Raw genomic sequence first — 27,871 nt, 5'->3', positions numbered from 1 at the left:
ATGAAACAATGTACATGCATATCTCTGAGTAGAATCTCAAAGGAGACCTTGATTCTATCTAACTGCTGTGCTTACAACATCTTAGCCAAATCTCCTCTGCCAGATCAGGTGGGGACACTTACAATAAGGTTGTTTTCATGTGATAGCCTATGCTCACATTAGGTCTATCCCTAGAGCTACAGTACACTTACGAGGAGGGAAATAAGTTATTTCTCATATAAAGCTGAGTGCTACAGTGCCTAAAATCTTTCCATAAAGGATTTATTAGTTACAATTTCTAATCATCTTTCAAAGTGCAAAGTGTGTTTCTGTTAAACATAACAGAATTGAAAATACATGCTTGCAACCTAAGGGTCCATCAATGGATGACTGGACAGTGGATGGAGAAAATGTAATACATCATACACACACACACACACACACACACACACACACAATAGAATACTACACAGCCATAAAAAAGGAAACTGCCACTTGCAACAACACAGCTGGAATTTGAGAACATTAGGCTAGGTGAAACAAATCAGGCAGGGATAGACAAATGCTATATGATCTCACTTATATGTGGAACCTGAAAAAGAAAAAAACAAACTTATAGATGCTGAGTATAACATTGGTAGTTGCCAGAGCCTGGGGGTGGGGGTTGAGGAAAATGGATGAAGATAGTCAAAAGGTATAAACTTCTAGTTATAAGATAAGTCCTGTGGATATAATATATGATTAGTAACACTATATTGTACATTTGAAAGATGCTAAGAGTAGATCTTTAAAGTTCTCATCACAATAAAAAGAAAATTGTGACTATGTGTGGTAATGGATGTTAACTAGACTTATTGTGATTATTTTGCAAAATATACAAACTTTGGATCATTATGTACACCTGAAACTAATATGTCAATTACATCTCAATTTAAAAAAAGAAAATGCGTGTTTATGTCAGTTCTTTCTCCAAATCCCACTAAAACGACCGTGTGTCAGTTCTGAATGTTTGTCTTCAGACCATTTCTCACTCTTCCCTTGTCCTCTGCTCTGTTATTCAGAGGGACCACCTTCTGCTGGGCTGAGCCTCCCAGGCTTCCGTAGGTTCAGCATCTAGGAGCACTGATAGGAGACAGTGGAGAGAAGAGAGAAGCCAGAGGATCTTCCCTCTCCCTGTCTGCCTCAGACAGGGAATCTGGCAGTGGTTGGGGCTCCTCTGAGACCAGCTACCACTAGACAGATGTACTCCGGTTCTCCAGCTATTGCCGAGTAGTCCTGACCCTTGGGCTTAGGTCACAGTACCACCTCTCCCGTCCCTCCAGCCAGGGGTAACAGAATCAGTAATTTACAGAGTGAAAAAAAAAAAATGAAAAAAAATTCCTGTGAAGAAAGAACTTGGAAATATATTTTTAGAATCTGCTATCTTTCATTCGACAAAGAAAAGGATTGGGTACAAACAGAACCCAAAAAGAAAGAACTAGACTTATTGATTCTGCCACATCTCAGACGGTAAAGCATCTGCCTACAATGCGGGAGACCCAGGTTCGATCCCTGGGTCAGGAAGATCCCCTGGAGAAGGAAATGGCAACCCACTCCAGTACTCTTGCCTGAAAAATCCCATGGACGGAGGAGCCTGTTAGGCTGCAGTCCACGGGGTCGCAAAGAGTTGGACACGACTGAGCGACTTCACTCACAACACATGAGATGTTGGGGAAAATGAGGCCTTTCCACACTCAGATTAATTCACTGTACCATTCTTCAAGCAATAATATCCTATGAGAGGTAAAAACAGCCCACAAAAAAACTGAAGCCACGAGGTTTGGCCTGGTGTACCCCATGCCCACTTTGACAATGCTTGCAACAACTTAGAATCCAGTGCCCTTGACTATCATCAAGGAAAGTAACCTGGTAAAATCACTAATGCTCTGTGGTTTCATGTTTTATCCTTTAGACTTTACAGTCTGTCTTATTCAGAAGCATAGTCACCTCCTGTATAATATAATAGTGACGATTTCAGCAATAATTTAGTCTGTCCTGTGCCTCCCTCTCACCTGCGTGTTAGTGCCCCGCTGACACATGCTCGTGGTGCGGAGGGGGGCGAGGGGGGAGGAATTAGGTTTAGATGAGGTCATGGGGGACCCCATGATGATGAAATTGTGTTGTTATAAGAAGAAAGACATGAGAGTTTCCTTTCTCCATCACCAAGAAAGGATACAGCAAGAAGGTGACTGTCTACAAATCAGGAAGAGGGTTCTCACCAAGAATCAAATTGACTGGCACCTTGGTCTTGAGCTTTCCAACCTCCAGAACAGCCTCCAGTTTATGTAATTTTGTTATAGGTGCAAAAGCTGACTGTGAAAGAGCCCACATTCTTTTCTTGTCTATCTCTATCAGAAATGTAATATTATTTGCATGTCACAGACACCTTCCCTTACTTTCAGCCACCAGCCTAGATTCTGTTGCCTCTTCAGGTAAATTAAGCAACACGTCCATTCAGTGACCAGCCTGACTCATCAAGCATTCGCTAACTGTGGTCATAAGGGTTTGCTTGACCATCACTGTTGGATGGTACTTCTGCTATTAAGCTCCACCTTAGGCATATTGTTGGGTTTGACACAATGCAAATAAATGGAAACTTTCACTACAGTTTCAGAGCTTTTAATTTGAAAAAATAGAGGTTTTTTTTTTAGTAATTTTTAGTAATTTAGTCACAGATTTAACTTTAAAAAAAATGCTCCAAATCATATTAAAACCCACAAGATTTTGCTTTCTCTTGGTAAACAGACTTAATACATTGCCCTGATTTGTATCTCCCTTTAAGAGCAAATGCATTTTCCAGGAAATACGGCACTCTGCACTGGCAAACAGATGTAGGAATAAATTCTTTAAGTACCATTTAAGAAGTTTACTTGAAATTTTGGAGTTTCACACCAAAATGCTAACTATTAAATAGCAATCTGCTATATGCAATGCCGAGTGGAAGTCAGACATGTATATGTGTGTATCCTGACAGGAGTTGAGTTTTTACATCATTTTGATAAATTTCCTTTGCTCACCAGTTAAGTCACAAATCATACCTTATGGTTGTCATGTGAAGGCAGTAAAATATTATATACCTTCAGATGACCTCTATCGAGAAATGTTTTTCACTGCTCACATTTTATCTGTCAAATAGTATTTTCTTTAAGAAGTAAATACAAATGCCATTATTGGGAGAAGCTACCGGCCTAGGACAAGTTCTAGCATTTAGTGTTCTGACAGATCTTAATTTGGATATCAGCCAAAGTCAATAAAACTTGTTCATGCAGAACCTTACCTGGTTTTCACCACATCGAGAGGGTGCATCAGGCAAATTTCTACAAGACCTGAAAGATGATAAAGAAAAGTCCAATAAACACTTATGCAAAGACTGGTTCCTATTTTCTTGACCCTATTGGTTTCTCAAGTATGAAGATTCAAATAAAACACTTGGAACTTTGGACATGACAGGTAATGGAGACTAATAGCAAAAGGCTAAAGTACAACAAAATTTTATTTCAATGAGAGTAAGATATGTGACTACTTTTTTTAAAAAAATGGAGTATAATTGCTTTACAATGTTGTCTTAATTTCTACTGTACAACAGTGTAAGTCAATTATATGTATACATATATCCCTTCCTCTTGAGCCTTCCTCCAGGTCATCACAGAGCATTGAGCTACATTTTTATAAGTGCTCTGGCACAAGCAGGGATTTTAAATAGAGGAGTGATGCTAACTTCTATGAATATGTGCTCCCATCAATCTGATCATCTGTCCAGGAACGCTTCCACTGCTCCCAATCACATTTATTAACATGCCAACACATGAGTGGTGATGCTCCAATCCCCTCCCCTTTGGTAAATACACCATCACTCTCATCACAGCATGGAAGCTCTGGTGTCCCAAGCACCTCTAAGTCTGAAAAGCCAATGCCCAACTAGAAGAAGAGCACAAACACTATCATGCAAGGATTAACTGTGAATGGTGAAAGAACAGTTTCTTCAGTGTTCAAGTCCCTGAGCTTTTCCTTCTTTCTGGAATGTTGTCCTCCAGTCAGGATACACACATATACACTTCCGAGAATCCTACTTACCCCAGATCTCAATTTGGGCAATTATTTTCCCAGAAATCCTGAGGCAGAGACTGTTAGTTGTCCGCTAGCATTCATCCTCTTTCTCTTCCTGGTTGCCCCGAATAAATACATCATTTCCCAGCCTCACTTGCTGCTAGATCACCATGTGACCAAGTTCTGGCCCATGGGAATGTAAGTGAAAGTGGTTTGAGCAATTTCTAGGAAGTCTTTTAAAGTTACAGAGACTGCTCCTTCCCTCTCTTTTCCTACTTCCTTCTGGTGGAATGTGGACCTAGGGCAGGAGAAGTTGCCTTGCACAATGAGGTGATTTGGGGCCTGGAGGTCACACATAGTACAGTAACAAGACAGAAGTAGATCTGACATTATGGAGTTCTGGTCTACCTTGAGACATTCATGTTAAAAATTTTCTATTTCTTTTAAACTATTGCTATTTGGGTTTTGTGCCACTTGTCCTTGAACCTAATTCTAACAGATACAGGTGCCCTTTGATGCGCTCCTGCAGTACCCTGGACTTGTGTTATTACATGGCACTGAAACTGTTTGCTTGTCCAAACGCTCCATAAGGACAGAGATTCCACCTGCCTTATTCACCTTTACAACCCCACCACTTTGCACAGTAGCTGGCACTCAGTAAGCTCAATAAAATTTGTTGAATAAATAAGACTAATTAGGGTTCCTGCACATGCCATCATGCCAGTTAATTCTCCAAATGAATTCTTGAATTGGTAGCTGCTTATTCTAGATTTGTTTCATTAGTTTGAGCATCATAAAAATAAGTAAGGATAGAGAAATATGGTAAATATTGGTAAATATGACATGAAATAAAGCACAGGAAGGACTTGAATGAAGAATTGCAGTACTGTCGATCATATATACGTATGTTCAGCTGCTATGTGAATGAGAGAAAGCCACCAACGATTCAGCACCTAATAGACTGACAAATGGTTCTTTAGAGAGGAGTGCATGCAGGGTACTGTGCTAGGTGCTGGGACATAGCCTAATGTATAGTTAAGGGTGCCTGAAAGAATGAGGCTTTCAAAGGTGGGTACAGAAGTGACACTGAGAACAACCTTACATGTAAAGGGAAAACAGTAAGCAGAGAACAGCAATATGCATAAAACTAAGTTTTAGGCCCAGTGATGTAGTGTTGCTATTTATACTGTCAAATGTTGCTATTTATGCTCTGCACCAACTCTGGTTTTGCCTAACGGTTTACTTTTATTGTCAAACTGTCAACTGTCTTCAAGGAACTTTGTCACGTTCTCATAAAATGAATGACAGAAAATACAAATGTTTGCAATTTTTAAAATATATTTATTTGACTGTGCAGGGTCTTAGGTGCAGCATGTGGGATCTAGTTCCATGACCAGGGATTGAACCCAGGCCCTCTGCATTGGGAGTGTGGAGTCTGAGCCACCAGACCACCAGGGCAGCCCCAAACATTTACAATTTTTAAGTAAAATTTTAATTCAGTTGTGGCCTAGATGTGCTTTATAACTGAGATTATTCATAGGATACAAGGCTGATGTCATGAGGTAAAGACCATTTAAAAATGTTAAAGATGTACATGTGTGTGAGTATATATATAGGCTTCTCTTGTGGCTCAGCTGGTAAAGAGTCTGCCTGCAATGAGGGAGACCTGGGTTCAATCTCTGGGTTGGGAAGATCCCCTGGAGAAGGTAAAGGCTACCCACTCCAGTATTCTGACCTGGAGAAGTCCATGGACTATACAGTCCATGGGGTCATAAAGAGTCAGACCCAATTAAGCAACTTTCACTTCACTCACTTCACATATATATTTGTGTGTGTGTGTGTGTATTTCACCTGGAAGCATTTTTTTACAATTCTCACCTACTTGGCCAATAACCACTGGTGGATGACTCAATAGTATTCTTAGAGCTGGGAACAGAAAAATCACATTAAAGGCATCACTTCACAGAAAAGATGTTTTTTTGTTGTTGTTGTTGTTGTTTTTTGGAGATTATAATGCTTACAACAAGAAGTAGAAGACCCACTTTTTATTTTATTTCTTTATTTTTTCCATTTATTTTTATTAGTTGGAGGCTAATTACTTTACAATATTGTAGTGGTTTTTGTCATACATTGACATGAATCAGCCTTGGATTTACATGTATTCCCCATCCTGATCCCCCCTCCCATCTCCCTCTCCACCCGATCCCTCTGCGTCTTCCCAGTGCACCAGGCCCGAGCACTTGTCTCATGCATCCAACCTGGGCTGGTGATCTGTTTCACCCTAGATAATATACACGTTTCGATGCTGTTCTCTTGAAACATCCCACCCTCACCTTCTCCCACAGAGTCCAAAAGTCAGTTCTGTACATCTGTGTCTCTTTTTCTGTTTTGCATATAGGGTTATCGTTACCATCTTTCTAAATTCCATATATACGCGTTAGTATACTGTATTGGTCTTTATCTTTCTGGCTTACTTCACTCTGTATAATGGGCTCCAGTTTCATCCATCTCATTAGAACTGATTCAAATGAATTCTTTTAACGGCTGAGTAATAGTCCATAGTGTATATGTACCACAGCTTCCTTATCCATTCATCTGCTGATGGGCATCTAGGTTGCTTCCGTGTCCTGGCTATTATAAACAGTGCTGCGATGAACATTGGGGTGCATGTGTCTCTTTCAGATCTGGTTTCCTCAGTGTGTATGCCCAGAAGTGGGATTGCTGGGTCATATGGCAGTTCTATTTCCAGTTTTTTAAGAAATCTCCACACTGTTCTCCGTAGCGGCTGTACTAGTTTGCATTCCCACCAACAGTGTAAGAGGGTTCCCTTTTCTCCACACCCTCTCCAGCATTTATTGCTTGTAGACTTTTGGATAGCAGCCATCCTGACTGGCGTGTAATGGTACCCTCATTGTGGTTTTGATTTGCATTTCTCTGATAATGAGTGATGTTGAGCATCTTTTCATGTGTTTGTTAGCCATCTGTATGTCTTCTTTGGAGAAATGTCTGTTTAGTTCTTTGGCCCATTTTTTGATTAGGTCATTTATTTTTCTGGAATTGAGCTGCAGGAGTTGCTTGTATATTTTTGAGATTAATCGTTTGTCTGTTGCTTCGGAAGGCCCACTTTTTAAAACCATTCCTTTATAAGCTAAGCCACAGAAAAGAGACAGTGGAGAGTGCAAGACCACACTGATGGACTGATTGTGGGACACAGCACCCCTGCTAACTCCTCACAGGATCCCCAAGTATAGAAAACTAGAATGCTGTGGTCCTCTTGTCATTCCTGTGTCTTCCTTCCTCATCCACCTCTGCCTTCAACCATGACCAGTGCTGCAGTGGGCTTCGGTAGCCTTTTTAGCAATAGGATGGGAGAACTCAGAAGACAAACTAGGTGCCCAAAGGTGGACCTGAATGTAGGTTATTAAAAGATAATGTCAAGTGATCCTTCAGTTCAGGTCTTAATTTTTATTGTAACTACACACAACATTACTATATATTAATCTGTTCTAAGATACATTGTTTGAGAACAGAGTCTTCTAAATTTAATTCCACCTTTTTATTGTTGAGTCAAATCACATTTCCTCTCTCTATAATCCCATGACATATACCAATTCTATTACATTTTACATTATTAATATTATATTACAATTCTACTACATATATCAAGAATAGCATTTATTGTATCATGTTGTGGCCATTAACATGTCTAGTCAAAGCAATAGCTTTTCCAGTAGTCATGTATGGATGTGAGAGTTGGACTATAAAGAAAACTGAGCGCAGAAGAATTAATGCTTTTGAACTGTGGTGTTGGAGAAGACTCTTGAGACTCCCTTGGACTGCAAGGAGATCCAACCAGTCCATCCTAAAGGAGATCAGTCCTGGGTGTTCATTGGAAGGATTGATGTTGAAGTTGGAACTCCAATACTTTGGCCACCTGATGCAAAGAGCTGACTCATTTGAAAAGACTCTGATGCTGGCAAAGATTGAGGGTAGGATGAGAAGGGGACTACAGAGGATGAGAGGGTTGGATGGCATCGCTGACTCAATGGACATGAGTATGGGTAAACTCCGGGAGTTGGTGATGTACACAGAGGCCTGGCGTGCTGTGGTTCATGGGGTCGCCAAGAGTCGGACACGACTGAGTGACTGAACTGAACTGAAGGCCATTAACATACAGAAATACATAACTGACTCTCCACACTGCTCTTTGCATCCCCATACTGGCCATTGCAATATTCATCTCCAGACACTACAGTCTATATGAATAGTACCTGCTGCACTTATGAAAATGTACAGTCAAATAGAAACCATGAGTTCTTTGAGAAGAGGGCGTATTTAACTTTACAGGCCCATGGAGTAAATCATGCCAAATACATGAAATTCACTCAGGAAGTTCTCTATCTACACTCACTCCCTTGGTGATCTCATTCTAATTCATGGTTTTAATTATCACCTATATTCTAACAACTTGCCCAATACATTTCCAATACAGACTTCTCTTTCAAAGTCTAGACTTAAGTATCTGATTGTCTATTTGGTATCTGTGCTTGGATATCTAACAACTTTCTCAAAATTCACATGTGTAAAACTGAACTCCTTCCCCAACACCCCTATTCAATAAAACAAAATAAAATAAACAAAACAAAAACCAACCTGTTCAACCTTAGAATCACTGTGGACTCCTCTTTCTCTCAAAATTCTCTTCCAATCCATTGGCTCTACTTCAAAACACAAACGGACTTCTACCATCTCTCACTGCCTCTATTGCCTGCACTCTCGACCCTTTTCTAGTTAAGTTATGGTCATCATTTCTCAGCTGATTAACTGCAGCACCTCATTAACAGGTTTCCCTTCATCCACCTTTGACCCCTTCCATCTGTTCTCACCCAACAGCCCGAGTGATCCTTTTTTAAAATGTAAGTCATTTCATGTCATCCCTCTTGTCAGCAATGACTCCCATCTCACTCACGGAAAGGCCATACATAATCCAGGCCTGCACTACTTCCCTCAGCAGCTCTCTCACTATTCTCTCCCTCACTGATCCTACTCTGGCCACAATGGTCTCTGCTGTTTCCCAAACATGCCAAGACTGTCTCAGCTTTCAGCCTTTGTGCTAGCCATCCCCTCTGCCTGGAATGCTCCTCCCTCAGATGCTACGTGGCCAACTTCCTTCACATGGTCGCTCAGTAATCTGACCACTCTAATACAGAGGTCTGCTCCTCCCGACGCTGGCATCAAAAAACAAACAAACAAATAAACAAACAAAAAACACTTCTCACACTGCTCTTTTTTTTTTTACCAAAGTACTTATCAACTTCTAACATAATACTTTATTTACTTCTTTTTTATATTTATTGCTTCCTGTCTTTTCCAGTAGAATATAAGATTCACCAGAGCAGAGATCTTTGTCTGCATTGTCCACCAATATGCACTAAGTACCTAGAATATGCCTGAAACCTAGTAGTTGCTTGATAAATATTTGTTGACAAAAGAAACAGATTATATAGAATAATAAACTGCCACAATGATGGGACTCCTTTACAACAATATGTAGAAGATGAAGTTTTCAGAGTTTAGCGTACATAAAGGGAACTTCACCCAGTTATTCAAGGAATCCATGATAATGTATAATATAGGAAGTTAGTCTACTGAAACACTCTGAGTTTTTATGTATCCTCTAAGTAGAATGGATTATGCCAAAAATAATTTTGTTAAGTAACTTTTTACGAATCAGAAAACATCTCAACACCCTCATGAAGATGAAAAGGAATAGTGATGCAGAGAGAGAACTGAAGCATTCAAGCATCCCAAGATGTCAGTTACAAGTAAGACCTACGTTTTCCTTCCACCAAAGCCAAAAAATTTTGCATTGTACTATAGCCCTTTCCTTGGCATTTTGAAATAAAACCTAAGTCTTCTATTTTGTCCTCTGAAATTCATAGTACCCTAACCATTACCCTGATTTTCGGTGACATCTTTAACTCTTTAAAAATAAAAGAATTCTTAAAAAAATTTAAAGAAAACCACGAGGGATAAATGGTCTCAAACTGTGCAAATCTGAAATTCAAAAATAGAACAGCTACAGACAGAAATAATATTTTTTCATCTATTCTACTAGTCAAGCAAATCATTACAACATCCTATTTGATAGCCTGCCCAGAAAATGTGGTAGCCCTACTGAATTATAAGCAATGTGAGACTCATAAAGGGAAATCAAATAAATACTTTCCCCTAATAACAGCTAAAGCATACTACCTTTGTGGCAAAGTAAATTAATATTATGCAGACTGAATTGGCTAAATAGGCAATGTAATTTCGCAGGTTTGAAAGATGTTGTTAAAAGTTAAGCTTTGGGGCAAGCCACAGACTTCCTTGAAAATTCTGAGTAAATATTATCATGGAAGTTTACTATTAGTTTGTATTTTTCTAAAGAAACTAACTCCAAGCAATGGTCATTAGCACAAACCTAAAGGGAGTGCACTAACTTCCTTGGCACAAACTTCTTGCTCTCATAAATTTTATTATTTCATTGACTTCAGAATATAGGAAAATATATTTCAGAGTTATAAACATATGCATACATTATGCATGAAATCATGGTAGATACAGAATGTACAAGGAAGGAAGAAAATTTGAGGCAGAGCTTAAAAACAAGTAGGTTTTCAAAAATCACACTTTGAATGAAAAGACGGAAAAGCTGAGAATTATTAAACTAATGAAAATCTCACTTGTAAGCAAAGTTTTTACTGAACTCAATTTCAGCTCAATGTAGTATATTTTAAAATTGTTGTTTGCTATTTTAATTCAATGGAAGCTATCACTTTATTTTCTTTACTTGTTATTAAACTTTATATTAGACCCCAAGTAAGCTCCAAGTGCACTTAGGTAAGTGGTTCAATTTTCAGATATGTTGTTGGTCTTTTATGGAAAGTTAACTGCTATATACAGGCTTTAATACAATAAGTAATGCAATGAGAAACACCAGGGGAAAAGTAAACTGTGGATTAGGTTGGCAGATGGTAAAATTCCCCAGTTCAGTCCAGTTAAGTCACTCAGTCTTCTCCAACTCTGTGACCCCATGGACTGCAGCATGCCAGACTTCCCTGTCCATCACCAACTTCCAGAGCTTACTCAAACTCATGGCCATCGAGTCAGTGATGCCGTCCAACCATCTCATCCTCTGTTGTCTCCTCCTCCCACCTTCAATTCTTCCCAGCATCAGGATCTTTTCTAGTGAGTCAGTTTCTTGCATCAGGTGGCCAAAGTATTAGAGTTTCAGCTTCAGCATCAGTCCTTCCAATGAATATTCAGGACTGATTTCTTTTAGGATGGACTGGTTGAATCTCCTTGCAGTCCAAGGGACTCTCAAGAGTCTTCTCCAACACCACAGTTCAAAAGCATTAATTCTTCAGTGCTCAGCTTTCTTTATAGCCCAACTCTTACATACATACATGACTACTGGAAAAAACATAGCTTTGACTAGATGGACCTTTGTCGGCAAAGCAATGTCTCTGCTTTTTAATATGCTGTCTAGGTTGGTCATAGCTTTTCTTCCAAGGAGCAAGCATCTTTTAATTTCATGGCTGCAGTCACCAACTGCAGTGATTTTGGAGCCCCCAAAAATAAAGTCTGCCACTGTTTCCACTGATTCCCATCTATTTGCCATGAAGTGACTGCGACAGATGCCATGATTCTATAGATTTTCTGATGCTTGGTTTTAAATGTTGAGTTTTAAGCCAACTTTTTTACTCTCCTCTTTCACTTTCATCAAGAGGCTCTTTAGTTCTTCTTCACTTTCTGCCATAAGGGTGGTGTCATCTGCATAACTGGGGTTATTAATATTTCTCCTGGCAATCTTGATTCCAGCTTGTGCTTCCTCCAGCCTGGCATTTTGCATGATGTACTCTGTATATAAGTTAAATAAGCAGGGTTACAATATGCAGCCTTGACGTACTCCTTTCCTGATTTGGAACAAGTCTGTCTTCCCAAGTCCAGTTCTAACTGTGGCTTCTTGACCTACATACAGATTTCTCAGGAGGCAGGTCAGGTGGTCTGGTACTCCCATCTCTTGAAGAATTTTCCACAGTTTGTTGTGATCCACCCAGTCAAAGGCTTTGGTGCAGTCAATAAAGCAGAAGGAGATGTTTTTCTGGAACTCTCTTGCTGTTTCAATGATCCAACTGATGTTGGCAATTTGCCTTTTCTAAATCCAGCTTGAACATCTGGAAGTTCACAGTTCATGTATTGTTAAAGCCTGGCTTGAAGAATTTTGAGCATTACTTTGTTAGCATGTGAGATGAGTGCAATTGTGTTGTAGTTGGAACATTATTTGGGATTGGAATGAAGATGGACCTTTTCCAGTCCTGTGGCCACTGCTGAGTTTTCCAAATTTGCCCGCATATTGGGTGCAGCACTGTCACAGCATCATCTTTCAGGATTTGAAATAGCTCAACTGGAATTCCATCACCTCCACTAGCTTTGTTTGTATGCTTCCTGAGGCCCACTTGACTTCACATTCCAGGACGTCTGGCTCTAGGTGAGTGATCACACCATTGTGGTTTCTGTGTCATGAAGATCTTTTTTGTATAGCTCTTCTGTGTATTCCTGCCACCTCTACTTAATATCTTCGGCTTCTGTTAGGTCCATACCATTCCAGTCCTTTATTGTGCCCATCTTTCCATGAAATGTTCTCTTGGTATCTCTAATTTTCTTCAAAAGATCTCTCATCTTTCCCATTTTATTGTTTTCCTCTACTTCTTTGCACTGATCACTGAGGAAGGCTTTCTTTTCTCTCCTTGTTATGCTTTGGAACTTTGCATTCAAATGGGTATATCTTTCCATTTCTCCTTTGCCTTTAGCTTCTCTTCTTTTCACAGCTATTCGTAAGACCTCCTCAGACAACCACTTTGCCTTTTTGCATTTCTTTTTCTTGGGGATGATCTTTATCACTGCCTCCTGTACAATGTCATGAACCTCTGTCCATAGTTCTTCAGGCACTCTGTCTATCAGATCTAATCCCTTGAATCTATTTGTCACTTCCACTGTATAATTGTAAGGGATTTGATTTAGGTCATACCTGAATGGTCTAGTGGTTTCCCCTACTTTCTTCAATTTAAGTCTGAACTTTGCAACAAGGAGTTCATGATCTGAGCCACAGTCAGCTCCCAGTCTTGTTTTTGCTGACTGGATAGAGTTTTTCCATCTTTGGCTACAAGGAATATAATCAATATGACTTCAGTATTGACCATCTGGTGATGTCCATGTGTAGAGTCTTCTCTTGTGTTGTTGGAAGAGGGTGTTTGCCATGACCAGTGCATTCTCTTGGACAAACTCTGTTAGGCTTTGCTCTGCTTCATTTTGTACTCCAAGACCAAATTTGTCTATTACTCCAGATATCTCTTGACTTCCTATTTTTGCATTCCAGTCCCCTATGATGAAAACGATATCTTTTTTGGGTGTTAGTTCTAGAAGTTCTTGTAGGTCTTCACAAAATTGTTCAGCTCAGCTTCTTCAGCATTACTGAAGGGGCATAGACTTGGATTACTGTGATATTGAATGGTTTGCCTTGGAAATGAACAGAGATCATTCTGTTGTTTGTGAGATTGCATCCAAGTACTGCATTTTGGACTCTTATGTTGACTATGATGGCTACTCCATTTCTTCCAAGAGATTCTTGCCCACACAGTAGATATAATGGTCATCTGACTAAATTCATCCATTCCAGTCCCTTTTAGTTCACTGATTCCTAAAATGTTGACATTCACTCTTGCCATCTCCTGTTTGACCACTTCCATTTTGCCTTGATTCATGGACCTAAAATTCCAGGTTCCTATGCAATATTGCTCTTTAGAGCATTGGACTTCACTGCTATCACCAGCCACATCCACAACTGGGTATTGTTTTTGCCTTGGCTCTGTCTCTTCATTCTATTTGGAGTTATTTCTCAGAAATACCTCAAGAAGTGTATTAAATGCCTCTAAGGGCTTCTCAGGTGGTGCCAGTTATAAAGAACCCATCTGCCAATGCAGTAGATATAAGAGATGCAGGTTCAATCCCTGGGTTGGGACGATCCCTGGGAGGAGGGCATGGCAACCCACTCCAGTATTTTTGCCTGGATAATCCCATGGACAAAGGAACCTGGCAGGCTACAGTCCATAGGGGTGCAAATAGTCAGACACAACTGAAGTGACTGAGCATACACATACACACAAAATGTCTTTAAAGAGAAGGAAATGTGAAGAGAAACAGACGTATCACTTGTTTCACAGACTGCGTGAGTATATAATATATATACATTTAGGGGAAAGTTGCATTATATTTTGTTTATCCAGAGTGAAAAAATGTTCACGGTGACTAGCATTTCAACACTGGAAGTCTATCAACATGCAGAAGGGTAGTTGTAGAAATTAGGACTCCACGCTATCTCTGCTGAGTACCAGGACCTCTCTTTCCACTCAGAAGAGACTTGCCCAATTCTGGGGATTCCTCTATCAGTCACAAAGATGACACATTACTTTAACTCAGAATTTCTTTTTTCTTTAAATTTAAATATATTTGACATATGACACTATGTAAACTTAAGGTGTACAGCATGTTGATTTAATACATTTACATACTATAATTAATATGGTTGCCATTGTAGCAACAATTAGCACTTACATCACATAATTATCCTTTCTTTATAGTGGTTGAAATAATTAAATTCCAGCCTCTTCAAAAGTTTGATAACTTCTACACAGTTGGTCTTCCTTCCTTCTATTATTGAACTGCCTGGAAAGAAAGATCTTTCTATTTGTCACAAGACTCAGCAACAGAGCTTGGGCCCTCCCTGCTCACTCCTCCAGTTCTGGTACTAAAGCTGGCCCTTACCGGCCAGATGCTACACCTCTCTTCCCAACCACGCATTCAGTGGCATCATGGTGGTAGCCTGAAACTGGCCATGGTAGGAGTATTTACACTAAGAAAAATGCCAAAAGGTACAAATCAGAGAAGATCCAGTTATTAAACACTTACCAGAACAACGCTGCCCAAATCCAACTACAAAGTCTGTTACCTATATTGCCTAGTCGGTCAGTTGTGTCTGACTTCTTGTGACCCCAGGGACTGCAGCCCGCGAGGCTCCTCAGTCCATGGGATTCTCCAGGCAAGAACACTGGAGTTGGCTGCCATTTCCTTCTCCAGTGTTACCTATATTAGGTTCAAATAATTTTAAAAGTATAGTATATGGAGAGTTTTTAATTACCAGTACTTTAACTCAGAGGCTTCCCTGGTGGCTCAGTGGTAAAGAATCTGCCCGCCAATGCAGGAGACTTGGATTCGATCCCTGGGTTGGGAAGATCCCCTGGAGGAAGAGATGGCAACCCACTCCAATATTCTTGCCTGGGAAACCCCATGGACAGAGAAGCCTGGCGGGTTACAGTCCATGTGGTTGCAAAGACTCGGACATGACTTAGCAACTAAACAACAGCAACAACTTCTTTAACTCTGCTTGTCACAAATTTCCAAGGGTGCCATAAGTCAACCTTTAGCCTATATTCTCTGTTCATGATAATTTAACAATAAAATTATAATCCTATGCCAAAATTTTTAAAGAAATCCTTAGGAATTGATACCCAAGAAAACCAACCAACCCACCAAACTACCAACCACACATGTGATTCACAATGCTGTTTTCCCGATGCTTAGACCACATAGAGATTTGGTAATGAGAGCAACAATCTTCCAGGAAAACAGCTTCCTTCCCCTCCCCTCCTCCAAGGGTATGAGCACCTTAAAAGAGGGGTGGGGGGGGCGGAATGTTGCTTTAAAGACAGCTTCGCCTCAGTCACTGGATAGAAGTCTGGAAACAGGAAGAATTAGTACTATTTCTTGCAATCTAATTGCTCATCTTGATAGAGTAAAAGACTTAGAACTGTTAAAATATGTGCCACTATTACCTTAATTAATATATAGCCAAGTGTTTTGCACTTAATCACACTGCTTTAATACTTGCCTTTATGTAATAGCTTTTAATTTTTTATTTGCCAAATGACCTAGAACCACAGCTATAGAAATTGTTAATTTTGAACTGCTATTCCATACCAGTCTTGGTACCATGCTTTTATGAAATCCAGCTTACTGGGATTTATTCTAGATAAATCCTGCTATGTGCTGTGCTTAGTCATTCAGTCATGTCCAACTGTTTGCGAACCCATGGACTGCAGCACGCCACTCTCCTCTGTCCATGGGGATTCTCCAGGCAAGAATACTGGAGTGGGTTGCCATGCCCTTCTCCAGGGAATCTTCCCAACCCAGGGATCAAACCCAGGTCTCCCACACTGCAGGCAGATTTTTTACCATCTGAGCCACCAGGGAAGCCCATGTCCTTTATCAAGGTCTGGCTTACGGGGAACAAAGAAGAAAGCTGATTCATTTTCAGTTATGTAGTCAGCCATACAGTTCAATCACACAGAATTTTCACCAAGTTTGAGTTAAGCTAATCTTTACTTCCACATGAAAAACTTACAAAAATGAAACTGCCCTTCAAGCAAAATAAGTATCAACTGAAAAACAATATTTAGATAACAAAGTGTGAGACATTACACAAACAAGACGGCGGATAGATTTTATAACACAAATATTTAATTGTAATAGCACTGAATATATTACTACTCACAGAAATATAATCTAAATAATAATCAATGTTTGATATCAGTTAATATGCTTAACTTACTAACTCACTAGAAACAATATCTGCCTTCACGGCATCCATCCAAACAAGCACCGTGGTATGTGTCTTTGCTACTGTATAACATTAAACGTGCTTAAACCCAGTTTTCTGGGAGCCAGACAAGTACTTGATCAGGAGGATTTTCATTCATCAAATTTTTCTCAGTGCATACTGTGTTAGTTGTCCTAGCATAGTTCTAGGTATTGGTTCTCTTCTGCTTGCTTCCGTTTTCCATTTTCTCAGGAAGCAAGGCCATCAACTGAGAGTGAGAATAAGGAAGGGGATGTTGGAGAAAGCAGAGAGAAGGTATGAAATAGCTGTCAGTAGGAGTGAGGGAAGAGATGGATGGGGAAACATACAGTAGTATGATTGCGAGGCAGCGCTGAGGGTACACTTGAGGTCAGAGGTCATGACTTTAGTGTTATTTTCTGTAGCCACAATTTGGCTTTGTGTGTGCAGGCAGAATAGGCAAACCAGAATGAGGTTTTGCCAAGTGAACATGAGGAAGTGTCAGAGGGCAACGAAAAGAATGTGTGCCAGGAAATGATTATAATGGTTGACTCTGGAACTCAAGCTGAGTAGAGGGAAGTGAGGACGAATGGGGATGAGGATATGGTGGAAAGAGCATAGGCTTGCTAGTCCTGTTAGAGTCAGGATATTAGAGGAAAGCGTTAGAAGGATAGGAGGTGGAGTTAACACTGAGATAACTAGTAAATTCCTGTTTTTATGAATACATAGTAACTAAATAGCTTGTTTTTCTTCATCAGTGTCTCCAGTATCTAGCACAAGGTATGGTATACCATCTATATACTGAATAAAAATGTTGAATGAACAAACTGTTGGTCATATTATTGAGTAATACCAAGTATGTAAAGAACAAACACACTGATGGAGGTTCACTATTCCCTGAACTAGATTCAGCAGATATTCTCTTTGGTTTGTTTTAATCTTCAAGGTTTCCTTGGGTTTATGGTTTGGCAAATATTTAACTAAGATCGGATAATGTACCAAAATGTGTACACCTTAAGCAGTTAATATACTTAATGGCCAAATTACATCATATAGAAATGTAGAAAACTGGAAACATCAACTAAAATAATTATACAAATAAACATAGGCCTCTAAAGATGGGTCACGAACCCAATAAAACTACTTTAAGAAAATTTGAATCTACAGTATTAGTCCTCAAGTAAAAAAGGACAAAAAGTTAAAAAAGAAACTAAAAGCACACATTTATATTCTTATTCTTAAACAAAATTCAGTTCAGTTCAGTCGCTAAGTCATGTCCGACTCTTTGTGACCCTATGGACTGCAGCATGCCAGGCTTCCCTGTCCATCACCAACTTCCAGAGCTTACTCAAACTCATGTCCATCGAGTCAGTGATGCCATCCAACCATCTCATCCTCTGTTGTCCCCCTCTCCTCCTGCCTTCAATCTTTCCCAGCATTAGGGTCTTTTCTAGTGAGTCAGTTCCTTGCATCAGGTGGCCAAAGTATTGGGGTTTCAGCTTCAGCATCAGTCGTTTCAGTGAATATTCAGGACTGATTTCCTTTAGGATGGACTGGTTGGATCTCCTTGCAGTCCAAGGGACTCTCAAGAGTCTTCTCCAACACCACAGTTCAAAAGCAAAGTTAGATAGCAATTAAAATGAAAGATTTTAAAAATGAATCATCTTTTCTAGGGAAGACAGGCCTAACTTTTTGCCAAGCAATTTAAAATGCATCCTCACTAAAAGAATCTCTTGATGGAAGAAAATTAAAACCATGAAAATCTACCCTGGAATTCTCAGGGTGTCTAAAAAGTCTAAAAACAGACAAATAAAATTTCTTCATGTGCTACTTTGGTGCTCCAAGAATCAATGTCTTCATTTTTTTTCCCTTATGCACCAAAGTAATGCATGTGATAAATGGACATGTGAAACAGTGGCACAGTCTAAAAGGGTAAAATATCTCTGGAAACAATACCTGAGCTCCATCAAAATCCAATTTCTCTTTCTTCCATGATCCAGGATATCTCAGAAATATGGCAGTAGCATCTTTTGTGTGTGACCATGTGACTAAGTTCTCCATCCATGGCATGTAAGAAGCAGAGTGCATAAGACCATGAGTATGCCTCTCTCCTACCTAATTTCCTCTTCCCACTAATTGGAACTTCAGGGTGATAGTAACTGAAGTTATACCTTACAGATGACCAGACAGTGCCCTAGGGGATGGCAGAGCAACCACTGGAAGGGACCCGTGTCCCAGAGTGACTATGAGGAGCAAAGACTCCCTGATGAACTGAACTATTACCATCAGAACTGTCACATGAAAGAGAAATATTTCATTCTTTAAGCTGCTGAATGGTTGGATCTCTCTGATACAGCAGTTAATCTTTACCCTGACATGGTTTGTGGTGGTTTAAGTCGCTCAGTCACGTCTGAATCGTGACTCCATGAACTGCAGCCCAGCAGGCTCCTCTGTCCATGGGATTTCCCAGGCAAGAATACTGGAGTGGATTGTTATTTCCTGCTCCAGAAGATCTTCGCGACCCAAGGATCAAATCTGAGTCTCTGGCATCTCTTGCACTGCAGGCAGATTCTTTATCACTCAGCCACTGGGGAAGCCCTGACACATACAAAGGCCAAATAAAATAGCATCAACACATAGTTGCTAGCTATATTATGAATTCATAAATGGCACCTTTTCTGAACTAAATTCAGCTTACAACCAACGAGGAGAGAGGATTCCCCTGTTTCCAAGGAAGAAGAAGAAAGACATTATGAAGTGTGTCAAGACCAACATTGCGAAATTACAGTGTGTGTATGTGTGTGTCTCTGTGCGTGTGCACATGCCTATGCTAAGTTGTGTCTGACTGTTTGCAATCCCATGGACTGTAGCCCATCAGGTTCCTCTGTCCATGGAATTTTCCAGGCAAGAATATTGGAATGGGTTGCCACTTCCTACACCAGGGGATCTTCCCAAAGCAGGAACTGAACCCTCATCTCCTTCATTGTCAGGGAGATTCTTACCACTGCATCATCTGGGAAGCCGAGTGAAATTACAGGTTTACTCAAGCTGCACCTAAGGCTTTCTCTTGCCTTGGAATGGGTTTTGGAGCACTTGTCATTGAAAATGAATTTAAGAACATGAGATTAAAAGTTAATATGGAAGATATAGCTCCAATTAGACCACAGTACAATTATTAAAATGAGAACAGAATCTAAAATGCCATTGTTCAATAAATGAAGCAATATTGTTTTCTCCATTGCAGTTTAATTTACTCAGTATTTGTTTCACGCAGTTTGAAAGATACTCCTACAAGGAGTCATTTGTGTTTTAAAGTGGTGTTTTCCAGGATGAACAAACACAGAGTTCACATTTTCTGTTTTACCTTACCAGTGAAAAGGCAGGAGAGTTGGTGTGAGAGAAACAACGCCTTTTATTCATGCAGGTAGTCAATTCCAACCAAAATCATTTGTCAGGGCTCTTTTGGTTGTTTAAGTCAAAATTCAACATAAATCAGCTTAAACACAAAAAGGGAATTCATTGGCTCATAATTGAAATGACGGAAATGGCAGGGATGCTTGGCTCTAAGACTTTCTCTCCCCTACCCTCATCTGCTTGCCTCTGCTTGTCTTTATTCACTCCTGCTACAGAGGTTTCCTAACAGAGAGGTATACTGCCTCTGAGAGCCCCTGATTCCCATCCTGTCACCTTTCAGATGCAGAAAGCAAGCAGGACACATCCCTGCTGGCTCCAACAGAAAGGTCCTGGGAGGGCTCTGATAGACCTCACTTCGGTCACATGTGAGTCCCTGGGCCAATTGCTGTGGGAAGGAGGTTTGGACATCTGATTGGTGGGGATCTGGTCACACGTGAACCCCTGGATGGAGGGCTATAGAAAAGAGAATTTCAGAGTTTTCAAATCTCTTTGTAACATCTTTTTCTTTGTGCTTTGGAAAATAAGAGTGGGTTTGGAATGTTTAAACAACACTCTTGCGGCTTCCTTATCTAAATAATTAAGTTTTAATCCTAATTAACTGACTTATTTTCCACACTGCTGACCATCCAATAACAACAGTACTGGGACTAATTAATTGCACTTCATTTCAGAAAACACTTTTCTATTAGGAGCCCAGGTTTATGGTTTGGTTATTCTATATTCCTGTGAGATTAGCAAACTTGGAAAGAAAATGGAGTGGCTCAAGTTTTAAATATACATATACTACATAAGATGTTAACTTGTGGATAAGGCCCAGCTCACCTAAACCTGTCATTTAGAAAGTATTTATTGTATAGGAAAGTTGTGAAGAAATAGGGAAGACATAAGCCCGGCTTGAAAGGTTTACATAATAACTCTGGAAGTCATCGCAATAGGGCATCATGGTTATTAAAACTGCACACTGCTTCCTAGAGGGGCAAACAGAGGTAACTTTGGCTGCATGTTACAATCCACAATTCAGTCTGGCATAGCATCTTGCACAAAAATGTATCCCAAACCACTTTACAGAAGTGAAATTTCCATTCTCAAGCCAATATATGCTATACATTACAGAGCAGCTGTGTGCAAACATTGCCTCATGGAAAAAAAGAAAACACCTAAGGCATTAGATCATGAGATGGAAATCCAAAGAAAAACTCAGGCGGCACTGACCACTACGGCAGGAAACAGGGAGAAGAGGAAAGAATGACAAGAAAGGAAAAAGGTTAATCTTCAGGTTTTAGAAACGGATCCGTGATAAGCTATAGACACATCACATGCCTTTTCTTCCAGAAAAAATTGAGATTGAGATAATCTTTTACATGATCCAAAGGAAGTTGGATAAACATAAAAGCAGCAGAAGTTAAATAAACGTAAAAAGTAAGAAGTGAGGGCTAACAAACATTTATAGTAGTGTAATTACACAGGATTAGTAATCTTAACTAATATGGGATAAAGGCAATACAATGATGTATTTGAGCCAACAAATTATAGTAAACTATTATCTAGAAAGGTTAGGGGATGAGATGTACTTTAAAAACTAATTTCATAAACATATACATTGCACATAGTTGTGTATTTAAAAATAAATAGAATTTTATAAAATATTACTAATAATGCTAAGATAAACCACATACTTTTAGAATCTCACTAGGTTTTAAGAAACCATAAAATATCAATTTTTATTTTATTTTTGAGTACTAGAGTACCAGATAATGGGTAATTGTAATATTTAACAGTTGGCAATAGAGAGTTAGCTGAACTTAAGTTGGATTCCCAATATAAAATTTTACTTTTAAGTCTAAATTTTTTAAGTGAAAATTACTCCCAAGTATATAAAGGTACAAAATATTTGACTATGTTTCCCATCATTTACATAACAATAAAATATGTTTTTAAAATTCAAATTCTCCATTTTGGATGTTTATTTGAAGCTTAAGTTGCTATTTTAAGTATTATCCACATAGCAAATTAACCTATATACTCCGTGTGTAACAAATATCATTCTAGTTACATAAACTCCAAGATTATCCACTTAACAGGGGTTTATATAACTCAGTAAAAGCTATGCACTTCTTTTAAGGCAATGTACTCTTGAGTACTGAAGTTTTCCACATAAAAATATGATTAACTCTGTATCTTGTATAAGTTATTCGTGTTTGGCATCTCCTCACTTTAATTTGGCAAGTATCCCATTTTACATGACTCATATAACACTATATATGAAAATGGAATAAATTAAATCTAATATGCATTATTTCCCCAAATATTTAGAAATACTGGATACTCAGTTCAGTTGTAAATGAATTTGGTATCACTGACCTTTAAGGGACACTGAAGATAATGCAGTTTATCACTGAATTTGGCAGCTGAACAGGGTTTAGCAATAACTGACTATATATATGTCAGGGGAATGACAAGAGGATGAGATGGTTGGATGGCATCACTGACTCAATGGACAAGAGTTTGAGCAAGCTCTGGGAGATGGTGAAGAACAGGGAAGCCTGGCATGCTGCAGTCCACGGGGTCACAAATAGTTGGACACGACTGAGTGACTGAACAGCAATGTGTGTGTGTATACATATGTATACATATGAAAATTCCCACCAGACTGAGTATAATTAAAGTTTTTCCTTTATCTTCTTAAATGCACAGTATTTTTCTTTAAGCCCATGCTATCTGGGAAAAAAAAATCATTGTGTCTTAAAAGGAAAAACAACCTTTCAGGAATTTTTGTACTGTCATATATCTCAAGAAGGGTTCCCTGATGACTCAGTAAGGAATCTACCTGCAATGCAGGAGACGAAGGTTTGATTCCTGGGTTGGGAAGACCCCTTGGATGAGGAAATGGGAACCCACTCCAGTATTCTCGCCTAGAGAGTTCCAAGGAGAGAGGAGCCTGGTGGGCTACAGTCCATGGGGTTGCAAAGAGTCGGACGTGACTGAACAACTAACACACACACATATCTAAAGAAGGATGACAGAATAAGGCATCCTCCCCTGCACCTTCCACTCCCTCATATGCTCACTCTACAATGAATAGCAGTATAAGAGAGTGGCTAATGGTGTCAGAGCCAGAGTCAGGATGATCATCTTGGTTTAGCAGTTCCTTTAATCTGTGTGATGGAGATAAAAAACTGTACTAACTTCAGCACTCAGCACAGTGCCTGGCATATCACAAGCATGGGGTGAGTAGTGGCCACTCTTACCGTTGCTGTTACTATTTGTAACTCTGAGATGTCTTCGAGAACACTGAGAGGTTTTTCAGAGACTACGGTGAGGAGGGTTCTAACTGCTGATGTCTCCTCCCCAGTCCCAGCCTCATCTCAGAGTCCAAACATTCCAGCGGTGGTGGCTTGCAAATGATTCTTCAGCCTGGGCAGGCTCTACTCTGGTGGCTGCTCTCTCAATTATTTGCTTCTCTAAGGAGGGAAGCATCAGGTAATAGGAAAAGATACACACACACACACACACACACACACACACGCACGCACGCACGCGCGCGGCTCTTAAGACCTCGGTTTGAGTTGTGTATCAAGTTTCACAGAACACTTATTCCAGGGGTTCTGTGGTTGGACTTTGGAATGAGGAAGGTGTCCATGACCTCCCAGAAATTATGTGCTAAGTTTTTATTTTAATGTTCAACTTTATAGCAAGAGAAGTCTGTGACTTTCAACAATTTCTCCAAAGATTCTTCATCCTTAAAATGATTAAGAACCTCTCACCAAGTTTCAGTATCCTCCTCTGTAAAACAGAAATAAAAATAATAGTCCTAATAGCCCAGCATGATTGACCTGAGGACGCCTCTAAATGAGAGTATGAAAGCACACTGTAAGATATCACCATACAAGCATTTGTTCTTGCTAACTCTGCTGTCACTATTTTTTAAAATCAGTTTGTGCTACCATTTCTGATGACACGGTGTCATCCACTCAAAGTCTTCCATGTATTTTTTGAAAGCCATGTCATAGCTTGCCCAAGCAGTAAGCGCTGAAAAGAAGATTGAGGCACTACCTCCAGAAAATAGTCTACAGATGTGCCTTGTTCAGTTCACATAGTGTTCTTTTTTTAAAATGATTTGGGTTGTCAACATTTACCTATCAGAAGTTTTCACATATAAGAAAATCAGACTTTCAGGTGATTTGAGAAACTAAAATATCTGGCAGCCCTGAATCATCTTTCTGCAAGGCTGCAAGTGGCTGGAATTGAGTACAGGGACATGTACCACCACCCCATACCACTCCCAGAGTTGAATCTGGCTGTTTTGTTCCTCTCTTTGGACTGACTGGCCACATCATAAGTGTCCCTAGGCTTTAGATGTTAACTCTAAATCTTAACCAAGCATAATCATTCTGCTTTGAAAATATACAAGGTGCCTCCTGCTCCCTTTTTTGTTCTTATAAAGTCCTTTCAAACTTCAAGTATAGAATAGTCAGGATAGACATTCAGGTAGTTGAGGACAAAATGTCTATAATTTCCAAACACACTGCTTTTTCTATTAGTGAATTCTTGTCCTTTGAAAGAATGGGCTCTAACAGGAATATTGAAGGGCAAGACCCATGACGTGATTAAAAGATCCAGAAAAAGAGGCAAGTGATGCAACTGAGGAAACTGAGGAAAAATTTTAGCCAAGGGGAAGTTTGGACCATGACTCATAATTTGGCCATACACAAGTCAATAGGTACAGAGAAACAGATTGCTGACATATCATTTGGGAAAACTCAAAGTGAATCAGCAACTCAGAGAGCCTCCTAGTTTTATTCTGAGTGAAAATGTTACTTTTTAAGAATTGTGAAATATAGGATAGTGCTTTTCTCAAACTTCATACGTTACAAGACATTGCATAAGGCTGACTTTTCTCTGAAATTTAAGAGGAGGAAGAGCACCTATAAAAATTGAACATGCATGGTAAAAAATGAAGGGTTGGGAAGTCTTTGATCTTCTTTTCGCAAATCAAATGTTCTCTCATGTTATTAAGGACCCCCAAATAATGATGCTATGGGTTATAATAAAGAAGAAAAAATGACAACAGGAAATTCACTTAGATATGGTTAGAATGGACTCCTTTCCAGAAGAGTTCTTAAGCTCTAGTTCAAGATTATTGACTCTAAGGAACACTCTATTTTTAAAAAAATTGCTGATATTGGCATTTTCATTCAAATGAAGATTACATCAATCAGCTTGACTTGTGAAAGATTTCAAGATTTATGCAGTCATTACCAAAGTAAAATTTATGTTGGCTCATGTTCTACTTAATACATAGTAGATGCTTCAGCAAAAGTGATGATATGGTATAACAGAGGCCGTCCATTCCATCTGTATAGACCATAGGAAGTTTTTCTAAACCTAATTGCAGGGGCCATTTGGGTTAGAGCAAGGGTGCACTGTAAATCTTCCATTCTTAGAGGGCCAACATTCTCAATGCATACTGAACCAATATTCCTGCTATGAAACTGTGTAAGCTAGATTCTGAGCCACTGTAGTAAAATGCCCCTCAATAAATCTGTTTTCACAAGAAGTTTGCCCACTCATGCATCCCAAAGCTGTTGTAATCTTCATTGTTGAGGCTGATCTAACAGCAGGAACATTATTCTATTTCTTGACATGTTTAAAGTTCTCTAATGAATAAAGCTAACAGCTTATGGCTGCTTCCACTGTCACTTGATTACCCCGGAGGGATTTTCTTTTTCTTTTTTTTTGTCTTTAAAATGCCCTCCTAGTTTGTTTTTAACTACCTTGTGTGCAGAAGTCTGAAGGGGGAAGCAGATCAAAGATCAGCGTGCAACATAAAAAGCAGCTGCAGTTAATTAAAGGCAAATGAAGGACATCTGACCAGATTCTTTATGAGCCGCCTTGTCACACATTCAACAGTCCATAATCTCTGTGACCTTGTCCCTTGGTCCTGAACTGTCGCCAAACCTGAGAAATGGATACGTCTCAAATTATATACAAATGGAAAAATGAGAGGAATGTTCAGGGTGTGGCTTAAGAAAGAGGAAGTAATATGGAAGAAGAATGCAAATGGAAGGGAAGTTAACTGAAAATACGCAGAAGTCACCTGAGTTTCCATTGGGAAAGCAGAGAATCTTTCCCCCATTAAAAATAAGATGGCTTGTTATAAAGAGGTAGTGGTAGATAAATCAGATTATAAAAGATAACATTTGACATGTGATAGCCATTCTGCTATGATTTTAAAGAAAATGAACTAATAACACTCTGATACTTATTTAAATTTAAATAAGTTTAAATAAGGATTTAAATTTTTAAAAAATTACAATTATTCTGAGTTTTTTAAATGTTATTAAATCTAAATCGGTCAAGTAGAACAATAACTTTCTATAATTTTGAAAGCAATGTATATTCACTCTAAATACTCAGAAAATCCCAGAGACATGGAAGAAAGAAAATGAAATTCTCTCCAAACACAGTCTCCGGGAGAATTTCATTATGATTTATATTTAAATCAAGAGAAAAAAATTGAATACTACTAATAAAAAACTGCAGTAAAGTTGCACAGTACCTGTGTTTGTAGATGGCCAAGATAGCTATAAAGGATGGATGACAGAGTGAAACTTTGGGTTCTGGCAAGTCATTAACCTCTACCAACACTAGAAAAATGGCTGTGAGGGTCTGCATTGATCCCTTAAAAGTCCATCTCCAGCATGGATAAAAGAAAAGCCACTGTATCCTCTATAATCCCCAAAATGATTGGATAGCTTTTAGGTCTGCCTGTTAGCATACATGCAATAGGCCCAGAATAGCAAGTTTCTTACCCTGACTCCCACTTTCTCTTGACTGAAGATTAAAGATCATAGAGAAAATGTCTAATTCATAGTACTACATAAAGAAATGTGTTGTTGTTGTTTAGTCATTAAGTTGTGTCTGGCTCTTTGCGACCCCATGGACTGTAGCCTGCCAGGCTTCTCTGTCCTTGGAATTTCCCAGGCAAGAATACTGGAGTGAGTTGCCATTTTCCTCTCCAGGGGATCTTCCCAACCTAGGGATTGAACCTGAGTCTCCTGAATTGGCAGGCGAATTTTACCTCTGAGCCACCAGGAAAGCCCATGTAAAAAAGAGATCATATCTCCGGGAATGCATTCAAAATTGCAAAGTATTATTTATTAACTATTATTAATAGTAATTGAAGTGTGGTGGAAGACACTAAAAATGAATAGGAACTTACCTTCCAGGAATTTTTATCATGTATCTAGAGGTACAATATATAAACAAATAAAATATTAGTTAAAGTTTGCACATAGGTTCAACTTACAGCGTGTCAGATAATCATCAAGTGAAGTGTAAAAATCTGAGAAGGGATAATCAAGTATGGGTTTTGGGTTTGCTTATTTTTTTCTAAACAAACATCAGTACTAACACAAATGAATCATTGTTTCTGAAGCCATCACCTTCACCATCTACAAGTATACTAAAAAAGTATTGCTACTGAAACATTTCTGAACTTTATGAGATTCCCTTGAGCTTACGGTATATAATCTTTAAAAACCTAAAATGATAATTTTGAAGATAAATCCAATTACTGGAAAGAACCAAGAATTATTCAGAACCAAGAGTGGTGAATGCAGAGGTGATCAATTATCATACCAGCAGATCATACCACCTTAGATAGCAAAAACA

At 39.2% G+C, this 27,871-nt stretch overlaps 1 protein-coding gene across 4 annotated transcripts in view; it reads right to left on the bottom strand.

Annotated features, from left to right (window-relative positions):
- Positions 1-27,871, bottom strand: part of SLC25A21 (solute carrier family 25 member 21) — a 504,473-nt gene that overhangs the window by 206,503 nt on the left and 270,099 nt on the right. For all 4 annotated transcript variants that reach the window (XM_043434358.1, XM_043434357.1, XM_043434359.1 and 1 more), the window contains exon 2: positions 3,296-3,344. In XM_043434358.1, coding sequence (XP_043290293.1) covers positions 3,296-3,324 — 29 coding nt within the window. In that variant the 5' untranslated portion in view covers positions 3,325-3,344. The remainder of the gene's footprint in view (positions 1-3,295; positions 3,345-27,871) is intronic.

This window comes from Cervus canadensis, chromosome 17 (assembly GCF_019320065.1).
Source record: "Cervus canadensis isolate Bull #8, Minnesota chromosome 17, ASM1932006v1, whole genome shotgun sequence".
In the NCBI taxonomy this organism is placed as follows: domain Eukaryota; kingdom Metazoa; phylum Chordata; class Mammalia; order Artiodactyla; family Cervidae; genus Cervus; species Cervus canadensis.
The sequence above is the reverse complement of the archived record's forward strand: the minus strand, read 5'-3'. Positions and strand labels throughout refer to the sequence as shown.